This window comes from Acipenser ruthenus, chromosome 53 (genome assembly GCF_902713425.1).
Source record: "Acipenser ruthenus chromosome 53, fAciRut3.2 maternal haplotype, whole genome shotgun sequence".
NCBI classification, from domain to species: Eukaryota; Metazoa; Chordata; class Actinopteri; order Acipenseriformes; family Acipenseridae; genus Acipenser; species Acipenser ruthenus.
The window spans coordinates 107,227-119,499 of record NC_081241.1 but is presented as its reverse complement, the minus strand read 5'-3'; the positions used below and the strand labels follow the sequence as shown (position 1 = coordinate 119,499).

Genomic DNA, 12,273 nt, shown 5'->3' with positions numbered 1-12,273 from the left:
GCTACAAAAACCAGAAGACACCAGACAGGTAACTGGCTCTTCTGATTGCTAGAGAAAGCTAACTGTGGTTATAATGAGAACCATACAAATATGAACAGAGCAGAAGAATGAGAACACAATCACATGTAATCTTATAGGAAAACATACAGGTTAATGCATGACTATTACACACTACAAGATAGCTGATAACAAGAGATTTGTATGATTGCGCTATTATTATTGTATGATTGGCGAGTTATGGATAGTTTCCATCTGTTATGTTCACAAAACCCTGTGCATTTCTGAACACTGATGCACTGCCAGATTACACCAGCAGGGGGCAGCATTACTGTACATTGAATTCGCAACAGTAGAATTCCAATCCTTGGTAAAGGCTTAGCTTACACCAGGGGTAGGAAACCCGTGCCACAGACACTTTTGTTGTTTGTTTTACCCAAGCCCCTTAATAAATTAATTGATTCAATGATTGTCTTAATTGGTCAGAATTCCCATTTGTTCCAGGTATTTAGCAAATAATGATTAGAAGATACCTACAAACCCTGCAGGATTGTGGCACTCCAGGACCAGGGATGCCTACCCCTGGCTTACACCCTCAACTTAAGTATTTTCAAATGAAAATATCAACAGATCCTTTTTGTACCATTTGTCAAAAAGGTGAAATAGGTTCTACATTCCATGTGCACTGGGAGTGCTCCGTTTTGTGTAATTTCTGGGAACGTGTGGCTATCGTAAAATTAAATAAAAATAACAAAATTCTGTGTTCTGAAAAAAGGACACTATTTCCAAGATTCTACTGTAAAAAAAAGATTTTTTGTGAATGTTTGTTTACAGGCATAGTCAAATACAGCCAAAAAACACCTGGTCCTGGGGGAGCATCCCACTGAAACGCCTGGTCCTGGGGGAGCATCCCACTGAAACGCCTGGTCCTGGGGGAGCATCCCACTGAAACGCCTGGTCCTGGGGAGCATCCCACTGAAACGCCTGGTCCTGGGGGCGCATCCCACTGAAACGCCTGGGGGAGCATCCCACTGAAACGTCTGGTCCTGGGGGAGCATCCCACTGAAACACCTGGTCCTGGGGGCGCATCCCACTGAAACGCCTGGGGGAGCATCCCACTGAAACGCCTGGGGGAGCATCCCACTGAAACGCCTGGTCCTGGGTGAGCATCCCACTGAAACGCCTGGTCCTGAAGGGTTCTCAATATGTAATTAGTGTAACGGTCACGTCAATCACACAATGTATGATTGACGTCTAAACTAGCCTATAGGATTTGTTCAGTATGGAATCCAGGAAGTTATATTTCAGATTGTACTTTGATCTCATCAACTCATGATGGCTACAGCACTTAGGGCATGCAAGGAGCAAGGAGCACATTTTTGGCAGACTTGTATAATGAGATTTTTTGTAATGTTGTATTTTGTACTGTGAGATTTTGTAACAACTGTAAGTCGTCTTGGACAAGGGCGTCTGTTAATAAATAAGTAATAATTTCATCTGGCAGTGACTTTAACCACACTGACCCTCCCCCCCCCCAGGTTTCCCCCTCCTCCATGGAAAAGCCTGTTGGAGAGCCAGAAATAGAGACTTAGGAACATCCCTACACACCTTGAACCTGCAGCTCATGTATCTAGCTTTGGTGGCACAACATTGGGAGAAATTAAGAACAAAGGCACACAAAAAAGTAAATATATGTAAGGCTTGCGGTACTTTTATTCCAAGCAAAATAATGCCACATAGATTGAATTTTGTATTTATCTAGTTTTAAAATTAAAATTTATATTTAAAATTATGTATATTTTGTTAGCTATCATGAAGCACAGTATGTTCACACTCATTGAAACAGCTATTCAAGAATGCAGTGAGATCTTAAGATGCATCACAGTTACACAGGGAATCAAACACAGACCATGCAGACTGCAACAGGGATAATGCTAGACTAATTACCTAACAATGAAATTCTACTTAACAAACATCTACATAACAGCAAAGCAATATGAGCTCTGTAACTAAAAGCTTTCTGTTTAGCCATGGCATGTATTTAGAAAAAGTGATTGATTTGAGCCGAGTTAGGAGGACAGCTCAGCAGGATTCGAATCGTCTGCTTTTCTGATCCGGGAGTAAACTGTGGAGGAAATGAAACTGGGTTAGGGAGGCAGGTATGGTCGTGTGCACAGTGGAGCTCACAATTATACATTCTGGAGACTTTAATGTAGAGCTGGTAACTATCAGTCCCATAGTGTACACCCTAGTGACAGTGCTATGGCAGGTGAATCAGACCTATGGTGTACACCCTAGTGACAGTGCTATGGCAGGTGAATCAGACCTATGGTGTACACCCTAGTGACAGTGCTATGGCAGGTGAATCAGACCTATGGTGTACACCCTAGTGACAGTGCTATGGCAGGTGAATCAGACCTATGGTGTACACCCTAGTGACAGTGCTATGGCAGGTGAATCAGACCTATGGTGTACACCCTAGTGACAGTGCTATGGCAGGTGAATCAGACCTATGGTGTACACCCTAGTGACAGTGCTATGGCAGGTGAATCAGACCTATGGTGTACACCCTAGTGACAGTGCTATGGCAGGTGAATCAGACCTATGGTGTACACCCTAGTGACAGTGCTATGGCAGGTGAATCAGACCTATGGTGTACACCCTAGTGACAGTGCTATGGCAGGTGAATCAGACCTATGGTGTACACATACTTACGAAGCTGCTCGTTTCTCAGTTCTGATGATGTTTTCTCACCCTTTTCTTTCTTTGATTTTGAGAGCTAGATTTATGGCGATACATTTTTGACAAACCATTGACCTCCAATAATACCTGACCGTTTTGTGCACTGCACACGTGATGGCGCGCAGGTGACGCCGGTCGCGCGCACACTGCAGTAGCAAACCTGTCCTGTGCAAACTATTATTATTATCACTGTTCAAACAACACGAAAAAAAAAGTTGAGGGTATTGAAGTGCTGATGTTAAAACTCTGCAGTGTGTTTGCAATATTCCTCTAAGTATTTGGAAGTTGTGATTGACTTTCATTCTTATTTTGCGCCGTGATTGCATAGTGCCCAATAAAATCAATGATTTAGAGCTCACATTGAAGAGTCTGAGCTATAAAAGGGGTTCCATCCCAGGGAAAGGATACAAGCTGATTATTAATATGTGAGCACTCATGCCGTTACCTCTTTCAGTGATCAAAGCGGTGCTCATTACCAGCAGGTAGCAGATGATGAAGACACAACGGACTGTGGAGAAAGTTGAGCTGGAAATGAAATCCAGGAGGTCATCTGGACAGAGAGAGACATTGGAAAAGTGTTACTGAGAACACAGCTGAGGCAGGGAAGGGTTACCCCAGATCTGTGCAGTATATGAGGCACAGATGCTCGTTTCAAAATGTCTATATGATATATTGATGAATATTGTAAAGGGATGCTGAATATGTAGGAATACCTGCTGGAACATATTGTCAGGTCAGCAGGGTGGTCTGTGATGAAGCCGTGCCCTCCCCCAATACAATAAAGTAGATGCTGGGGAGGTGCCTCTACTTTACTGCACAGCTGTGCAATATATATATCTTGCACAGCTGTGCAGTTCAGAATTGTAAATGATACCCCCTTGGTTGCTGTACTGTATTGTTGCTGTGAAGTCTTACTTCCTGATCCTAATCCTGTATCCAGCATCAGCACCTGCTGGCCCACTCCAGTCACTTTCCTAACCTGACCCTCCTCAGTCTTTGCTCCCCAGAAGCAGTCCCTTATTTTGCAGTAAATGCAGCTCACAGTGTTTGTGTTACTTACCGGTGAAGGTCTTCGGGGCAGTGCTAACTGTAAAAGCAAACAGAAAGACAGCTTGTGTTTTCTAAGTGCACCACTCTCTGCCAGCCCTAAACCCGTCTTGATGTTCAGTTACATTGGTTTGTTTGCACTGCAAGAGTTATCTAGTAGTTTAGAATAGCTTTGTTTGGGAACTTTGAGATCAGCCACCTGTGTCATACATTATAATGATGACTTCAATAGTTCAGTAAACAGAAGAGAGGAATCCGTGCTACAGATCAAGTTGAGAAATCCTTTCCTACAGGAATCCAAACCCCTTCACTTACACATTCCCACAACATTGGCATATGCAGGATCTGGAAAGTATATATGGGGTAGCTTGATTGAATTATTTGATGTGCTCGATGTTTTGAAGCTATGAAGTGGTTGTTCCAAACTGAATCCCAGCCAAGGGGTTGCTGATGATGTCAATGACAGAGATGCACAGGCCCAATACAACTAAGGTACTGCATCTCCTATAAATAACCCACACATTTCTCAACACACTGGATGCCTTAATATTGCCTGTTTAAAACTAAAGAGCCTTATCTTGATGGAAGTGCAAAGGCACATTTTAAACTGCATGAAACTAGCGAAGAACTACTCTGAACAATCACCTAACTGCTCCTTTCTGCATCTCGGGTGTTTCAGACTTTGTTGCATCATTCCATGGCCTCGGATGAGACGTAAAGCCGAGGTCCTACTGGAAGTGACTCTACAGCAGCAGCAGCTGTGGTGCATGGTTCAACCCCAGTCTCTAAGTCGCTTTGGATGCTAAATGACTCAATAATAATAATAATAATAATAATAATAATAATAATAATAATAATAATAATAATAGGCATGAGAAGGTCGGATGTCAATTATTGTTCCTTTGCTCTATTTTCCTCTCTGGGTTTATCAGTTTGTTCTTTCAGTTTTACCCATCACCATTATTCTATAGATTTGAATATAACAGCCCCACTTGCCTGTGGGAGTGGTGGTGGTAGGGTGCTGTTGGGAGGCATTTCCTAGAAAGAAAAAAAATAGGTTGAGGTTTGTTTTGAATGATGATTGAAGCTAAAGAGTTAATAAATTCAATGACAAACGTTTCAACTAGAATTATTTTCATTGTTTTCAAATATGTTCTTGAACATATTGCAAAATACTTCAAGTCGAAACGTCTGTCTTTGACCTTTATTTAATATTTATTTATTTATTTTTTACAGTATTTTTTAAAAACTGACTTTACCTGAACACACAGCCCCTGCACTATACTTCTGGCTGCAGAATGATCCTACAAGTTTATGTGAATCACATCTCTCCAGTGATGATTCTCTTCCAGTACATTCCATTCTATACTGCCAGACAGATCCTTGCCCCTGTCCAAAGTGGGATCCTCTTAGAGCAGACACAGCAGGGCCACAGCCCAGCTCTCTGCACACAACCTCCGCATCGTTCATGTCCCAGTCACTACCACACACTGCCTTCCACACGCCAATGGAATTGAACTCAACTCTCCCAGAGCAGCTGTTGTTTCCATTGACCAGTCTGACAGGAACGGCAGCACCTGACAGTCAATAGAAGAGGAAATAAACTAGACATGTGCTGATTGGTCACATACCTGCACATATATACTTAAGAACAACACTGGAGTTCCTACCTGAACAAATTACACTGACCGCAGATCCATCTGTGCATTCCTGTATTCCGTTCTGTCCTGAAAGGCACCTCTCTAGAGAGGACTCTCTTCCTGTACAGCTTACTCCCAACAGCCAGGAGGGGTCTGTCCCTTCTCCAAAGAGTGCGCCCTCTTGAGGAGATATAGCGTAGCCACAACCCAGCTGTTTGCAGACCACATGAGCGGTGGCATTATCCCATCCATTGTTACACATTCTCCTTCTCTGACCTTCAAAATATAGCTCAACTCTCCCAGAGCAGTTATTACTCCCATTGATCAGTCTGATATCAAAGCCAAGTTCTGCCATTAAACAGAAGGGGAATACACATGCATTACACTTTGAAATGTTAACACGTTGAAATGAGTTTAATGTGGAATCATTTCAAAGCAGTGGATTACATTTAAGAAAGTGCAGAATGATATTGTGTCCTGGCCGGGTGTGTAAGAGGGAGAGAATCCCATCTGAAATTGGTATAGTGGAGGACAGATGTTGCCAGAACAATAGCAGTGTGGAGTAGTGGTTAGGGCACTGGACTCTTGACCGGAGGGTTGTGGGTTCAATCCCCAGTGGGGGACACTGCTGTTGTACCCTTGAGCAAGGTACTTTACCTAGATTGCTCCAGTAAAAACCCAACTGTATAAATGGGCAATTGTATGTAAAAATAATGTGATAACTGTATAATGTGATATCTTGTAACAATTGTAAGTCGCCCTGGATAAGGGCGTCTGCTAAGAAATAAATAATAATAGATAAGTATGAAAATGTAAAGGGAAGGGTGAAGGGGGGGGGGATCATTCACAAGAAAACAGAGTTCTGATTTCAATAAACTAATTGAGAATATCTGCTGACAGCTCTCTTTGCAGAGTACAATGTAACCAAATACATTTTGATGCAGACACATTGACAACCTGAGCCACTCTATAATTGTGCATTGGTTTTGAACAGGAGTCAATATAAAAATAATTGAGCAGCTCCCTACGTGAGTCGTCATGTCCGCATTGCAATCAATATGATAACGAAACAGAAGAAACGCCTTAAACATGCATGAGCCTGACATCTACATGAGTTACACAAACATGTTTTGCATTATTGTGCAGAAAGCACATTGTGTATCATTTAGACATTACAACACAGTGGACGTTTTACACGTGCAGCGGCTCATTGTTTGTGAATCGCTGTAGACTTCTTTTATATAATAATAAAAACACTTATTTATAAGAACCTACACCTGTGTTCTGTTGTATTTGAAATATATTGCTTTGTTTAATAGGTAGTATTCACTGAACAGCCCTGGTACCGTGAATTAATACAGAGTCAATGCTTTCATTATCTAAATCATTATTTCAGATTGATCATTTTTAGGTCACATTGCCTGTGTTAAACCTGTTAAATACATGAATAATAAAGACAGTGGTTTGGTTCAAACCCATAACTATGGGTTTACAAAGTGCAGATGTTCCCAATATACCAGGATCACTGTCTGTTATAAAAGAACTAGATTTTTAAAGACAGCATTTTGGGGAGTGGGGCGTTGCCTTCAAGGAAGATCAGCCCTGGGTGTTTGCTTTTTGCTAACAACTCAACACCAAAAAATAAATGCAATTATTTATGATAAACCAACTACTGAGCCCTGCCCACAGCCAGATATGAGGTTGCAAATAGTGGGATTTAGTTATGAGAGATGGGACGAGACTGTCAAGCTGATGCACTGTGGAATCAGAAGGACAACATGCCCCTTGGAGCAGATCTTTGAGAACAGACCTCTGTGTTTGGAGCAGATCTTTGAGAACAGACCTCTGTGTTTGGAGCAGATCTTTGAGAATAGACCTCTGTGTTTGGAGCAGATCTTTGAGAACAGACCTCTGTGTTTGGAGCAGATCTTTGAGAACAGACCTCTGTGTTTGGAGCAGATCTTTGAGAACAGACCTCTGTGTTTGGAGCAGATCTTTGAGAACAGACCTCTGTGTTTGGAGCAGATCTTTGAGAACAGACCTCTGTGTTTGGAGCAGATCTTTGAGAACAGACCTCTGTGTTTGGAGCAGATCTTTGAGAACAGACCTATGTGTTTGGAGCAGATCTTTGAGAACAGACCTCTGTGTTTGGAGCAGATCTTTGAGAACAGACCTCTGTGTTTGGAGCAGATCTTTGAGAACAGACCTCTGTGTTTGGAGCAGATCTTTGAGAACAGACCTCTGTGTTTGGAGCAGATCTTTGAGAACAGACCTATGTGTTTGGAGCAGATCTTTGAGAACAGACCTCTGTGTTTGGAGCAGATCTTTGAGAACAGACCTCTGTGTTTGGATTAGATCTTTGCAAATATATATATATTTTTAAAGCTGTAATAATCATCATTATTTTGTAATATTTTAAAATAAAATGGAAAAATGAAATGTTCATACCTGAACAAATGACACTGGCATCCTTATGACAAGTTGTCAAATCGTTTACAGAGCAGCTGATCAGAGATTGTTCTTCTCCTGAACAATGAAAACCTTTTCTCCAGTAGGGGGCAGTCCTGTTCCCAAAGTGTGCTCCAACTGGAGCAGACACAGCGTAGCCACAGCCCAGCTCTCTGCACACAACCTGAGCGTGACGCATGTCCCAGTAATCCCCACACCCCGCCTCCCACTGATCCTTGTAATAGAACTCAACTCTCCCAGAGCAGTTGTTCGCTCCGTTGGCCAGTCTGATGTTTAGAATATCTGCCATTGAATACAAGAGAAATACATTTTAAATGTACACTTGTCAGATTTAAAATACAAATTCATAATTGGTCTGAGATTAATTACCCTTATTGTTTCACTATGATGAATGTATCACACAATAAAGGAATCAATTCCTTTATTTCTTTAACTTAAAGGTTAGTATTTTGGATTAAATCATATTAACCAATTTGAAGAATTTTTGTGAATAGGGTGAACATTTATGTTAATAATTTCACATGTGAAACTGCCACTATTTCATTCTAAAGACAAGGAACGCAGAACAGGAATTATTTTGCCTCTTTCAAGAGAGAGGCGTGCCTCACTTTCTTACATCACCCAGCGTCTTGATCAAAAACAATCTAGCATGGAGCCTGCAGCGAGAGAGGTTTTGAATGCAGTAGAAACTCTGTTAAATTCAACTGAGTTTCTTTAAAACGTACTTATTTATTAACAGCAAGACAAAATAACTACAGAAGGATGCTTTTCACCTCCATTGTAGAAACTCTACAGCTCTACAGGCAGTATCAAACTGTCAGTTCATGCAATCAAACACGTTTCTTTTCTTTTTTCTTTATTACTGAAATTGTTTCTCGCTGGTCTGCATCGTGATCTGCTGTTGGGGTCTTTCTTTCTCAATCTGTATTTTACTAAATAAGAAAACAAGACAGACATTTCCCAGCTCTTGTTTGTAAACATAACATCATACACCTGGCAGGGTGTGGATTTGATGACATCACTCAAAAGAGTAGAACTACAAAACTGCTACAGAACTACAAACATGGAGCCACATTTTATTTCAGGCACTGCTTGTATACAAACCAAGATTCAAGTTTGCTTATTGATTATAGAACACCCAAGGTAAGTTTCAAGGTAAGAGTTAGGTGAGTGTAATGGTGTGAGAATGTTTTGTTTGTAAACTTTTGTTGTGAAGGCCAATGCACAGCCTACTGTTTAAGCCTTTTATTTTGGCCCTTGTGCCACAGTTTGTTGGTTCCTGTGTTTTGTGTTTGTGAATGAAATGTACGCAGCAGCGTTTCACTGCAGCTTTTGTCTCCTAGTCTCTAATTCCTGCTGGTAACATCTTGGGCCGTGACGCTACCATGTCACACAAGTGTATGTGATTTTTTTGTGGGACTATTATCTGACATTTTGGGGTTAAAATACTTTCTTTGAGCCAGATTTCTGCCAATGTGTGATCGTGACATCAAACTACCTTCTGAATACCCAGAATGCCTCAGGCTTCTAACATCATAGTCCTGTAAATATAACCATTACACCCCCTTCAAATCCAGGATACTAATCCTAAATGTGTGAATACAGAGAGCTTCAACCAGATCTCTTTACCATGCTGTGCATCTGCATTGATACCAAGCTACTCAACCCGGGAGGTGAAGGCATGGCCAAAGAAGTTTTTAAATATGTCACTGTTTTCATTTCTTACCTGAACAAATGACCCCAGCATCTTCACTGTGATTACAGCTTGTTGTTTGCATAGGGATTATCGTGCAATGCATCTGTGATCTTCCTGGAACACATTCTACACTGGGTTTCCAGACAGGACCAGTCCCCTCTCCAAAGAGTGAAGCCTGTGGAGCAGATGCAGCATAGCCACAGCCCAGATCTCTGCACACAAGCTGGGCAATTTCAATGAGCACATAGCACATTGTGCCCCATTGGTCTTCATTATAAACCTCAAGTCTGCCAGAGCAGCTGTGACTCCCATTGACCAGTCTGATATCCCACCTGCCTTCTGAAAAACAGAACGCATTAGCACAATATTTAACTGCTATACTGAAACCTTATGCTGAGAATCAAAATGCTGATATATGCCATTCAATACCCATAATAAGTCCTTTACTTTTACACTATATTATACATCTGAGCTCAGTATATACTGGTAACCTTAATGCATCCCATAATAATCCCAACATGTTACCTTGAAGGAATCCAAACAGAATCATTAGCAGACCCACAGCTCTACCAGCAAAGACAATACAATGGATTTTGAATAAATATATACACAGTGATCCTGAAATGGATTGGTCAATACCATTATGATACTGTTAGACAGAGAAACATCTAAATGCATACTGTGTCACTGTCTGTCTGCATTGCTGCTGAAGATCTTGAGCTACCCATTGTAGAGATCTCTAATATTGCCATTATAGGGCCACTGTGTGTCTGCATTTCCTTTGAGGATCGTTTGTTCTATAGTATATAGTATCAATTAAATACTTACGGACAAGTGGCAGGAAGGTGAGGATCCAAATCATTAATCTCATTTTCAAAACCGAAAAAAAGTAAGACGGGCTGATAAGTTAACAAAGTCCAAGTAACTAAGTAGATACAGATAAACACGTGTTAACTGTAATTCCTGATGAAGCGTGTGAAACTGCAAGTGGACTGTGTGTTCCAGGAGCCCCTTGTCTATGAGAGTTATCTGAAGCAGATAACAAGACCTGTCACATGCTCTGAAGATGAGTCCAGCGGATGTGTGTGCATATATAGGCATTCAAATACAATCATTTTATTTCAATCAGTGATATTGCAATTAGAGTTTTGTCCACATGCATCCTGCATGAGAATGTTGTTTTGTAACTGGGATTACAATTTGATTGTGGTGCTGAGATCCTAATTGCAGTTTTTTAAAACAGTAAATTCTCAAGTAGTAAATGCTGTGTTTGCATGTGATCCTATCACTGGTACGCTGGAAAGACGCTAGACACCATGTCAGCAGATTCTGAGATAAGAGGCACTTCCCAAAACTACTGATGTTCTGTTAGATTATGCATGTTTACCATTACATCTGAATACATAGAACAATGTTGAATATATATATATATATAGAAATACCTGCCATAGCACTGTCGATGTTGTATATTTAAATATATTGTATTTATTTAGCTACAGTGTAATGGGGGACACTGATTTGGGGGACATGCCATGTTTCCCTAATGTTTAAGCCCTTTGCTCATTGTTGGGTAGCCCCGAGATGGCCCAGGGTCAATGGCAACATGACCATAGAGTTCTTAATCAGAAGTGTGGGGAGGGGGCACAGTTTACAATGCAGTGAAGTCAATGGCAAAGTCCCTGTGGCAAGGCTGGGGCGCCTACATGTATATAGTGTGATGCTGATATAGCTAGACAACGGCAGAAGAGAGCAAAGAAAAAAAAAAGCCTAGATTTATTCAGGCATCCGAGAGGAAAAATGAAATTAAACAGAACACATTAAAAAAGGTTTTAAATAAAGTAAGTGTATAATCGCTTTGATTTGTTTTTATTTGATTTGGAGTGAACTCTGGGTCAAACATTCCAAATCCTAAATTAAATGACTCGGAATGTTTTCCTCCTTGTACACGACACGTCAAAACAAATTACACTTAAATATCCCAACCCATTCCCCACACATATCCTGCAGTGTTATATACATAATACAGAAAACAAACCAACACACATTGTGCTAAACAGATCATATCTGCTCAAGCATTGTTAGTAATGGTGTATCATCCTGTGAAGCATCACACATATCACACAAAGTAAAGGGCGTACTGTTAACAAAACCATTCCTGTAAATCATAAAGCGATACCTGTTCAAAAGGAATCGTGAGTGCAGTAATTGTGGCTCGTGGGAGCCGAGTCCTTTGACACAGGCACAGTAGAGCTTGGGAGCAGTTCTGTACAAACACACTCACATCACAGTTGTTACCGCAGCCTTACCCCTACACATGGGGTCCAGCATCTCCATAATGGCACACGCTACGTGAAACATTTCAAAAACACATCATTCGGGCTAAAATGAAGAACAGAGTTACCTCATAAATATCAATAACTGAAGAACTCAATCAAACTTTTTAAAAAAGAAATGAATATACCAGAACAGAAACACTCGCTGCACTTCTCACAAAGTAGTAACTGGGTTCAGTGCAGAAACAAGGCAGAGGGAAAAAAACAGACGTTTGTCCATTGTAAGAACAAAGTTACCAACCAGTCATTCTGATTTGCTCATAAAAAGACAGCATTGTATTTTGCCTGTTTTTGAATGGGATGGTTGTCTGTTCAGGGATACCAAGACTATTAATCCAGCTTCATTCAC

The 12,273-nt window shown here is 41.0% G+C and overlaps 1 protein-coding gene across 1 annotated transcript; it reads right to left on the bottom strand.

The window, feature by feature from the left end:
• Positions 1-4,714: 4,714 nt before the first annotated feature.
• On the bottom strand, positions 4,715-11,047 carry LOC117432984 (deleted in malignant brain tumors 1 protein-like). Its single transcript, XM_059016787.1, has 5 exons — positions 9,622-11,047; positions 7,875-8,177; positions 5,457-5,774; positions 5,046-5,363; positions 4,715-4,824 (listed from the first exon to the last, which is right to left on the bottom strand). The coding sequence occupies exons 1-5, from the start codon at positions 9,842-9,844 to the stop codon at positions 4,715-4,717; spliced, it is 1,272 nt and encodes a 423-aa protein (XP_058872770.1). The 5' UTR covers positions 9,845-11,047.
• Positions 11,048-12,273: the final 1,226 nt, after the last annotated feature.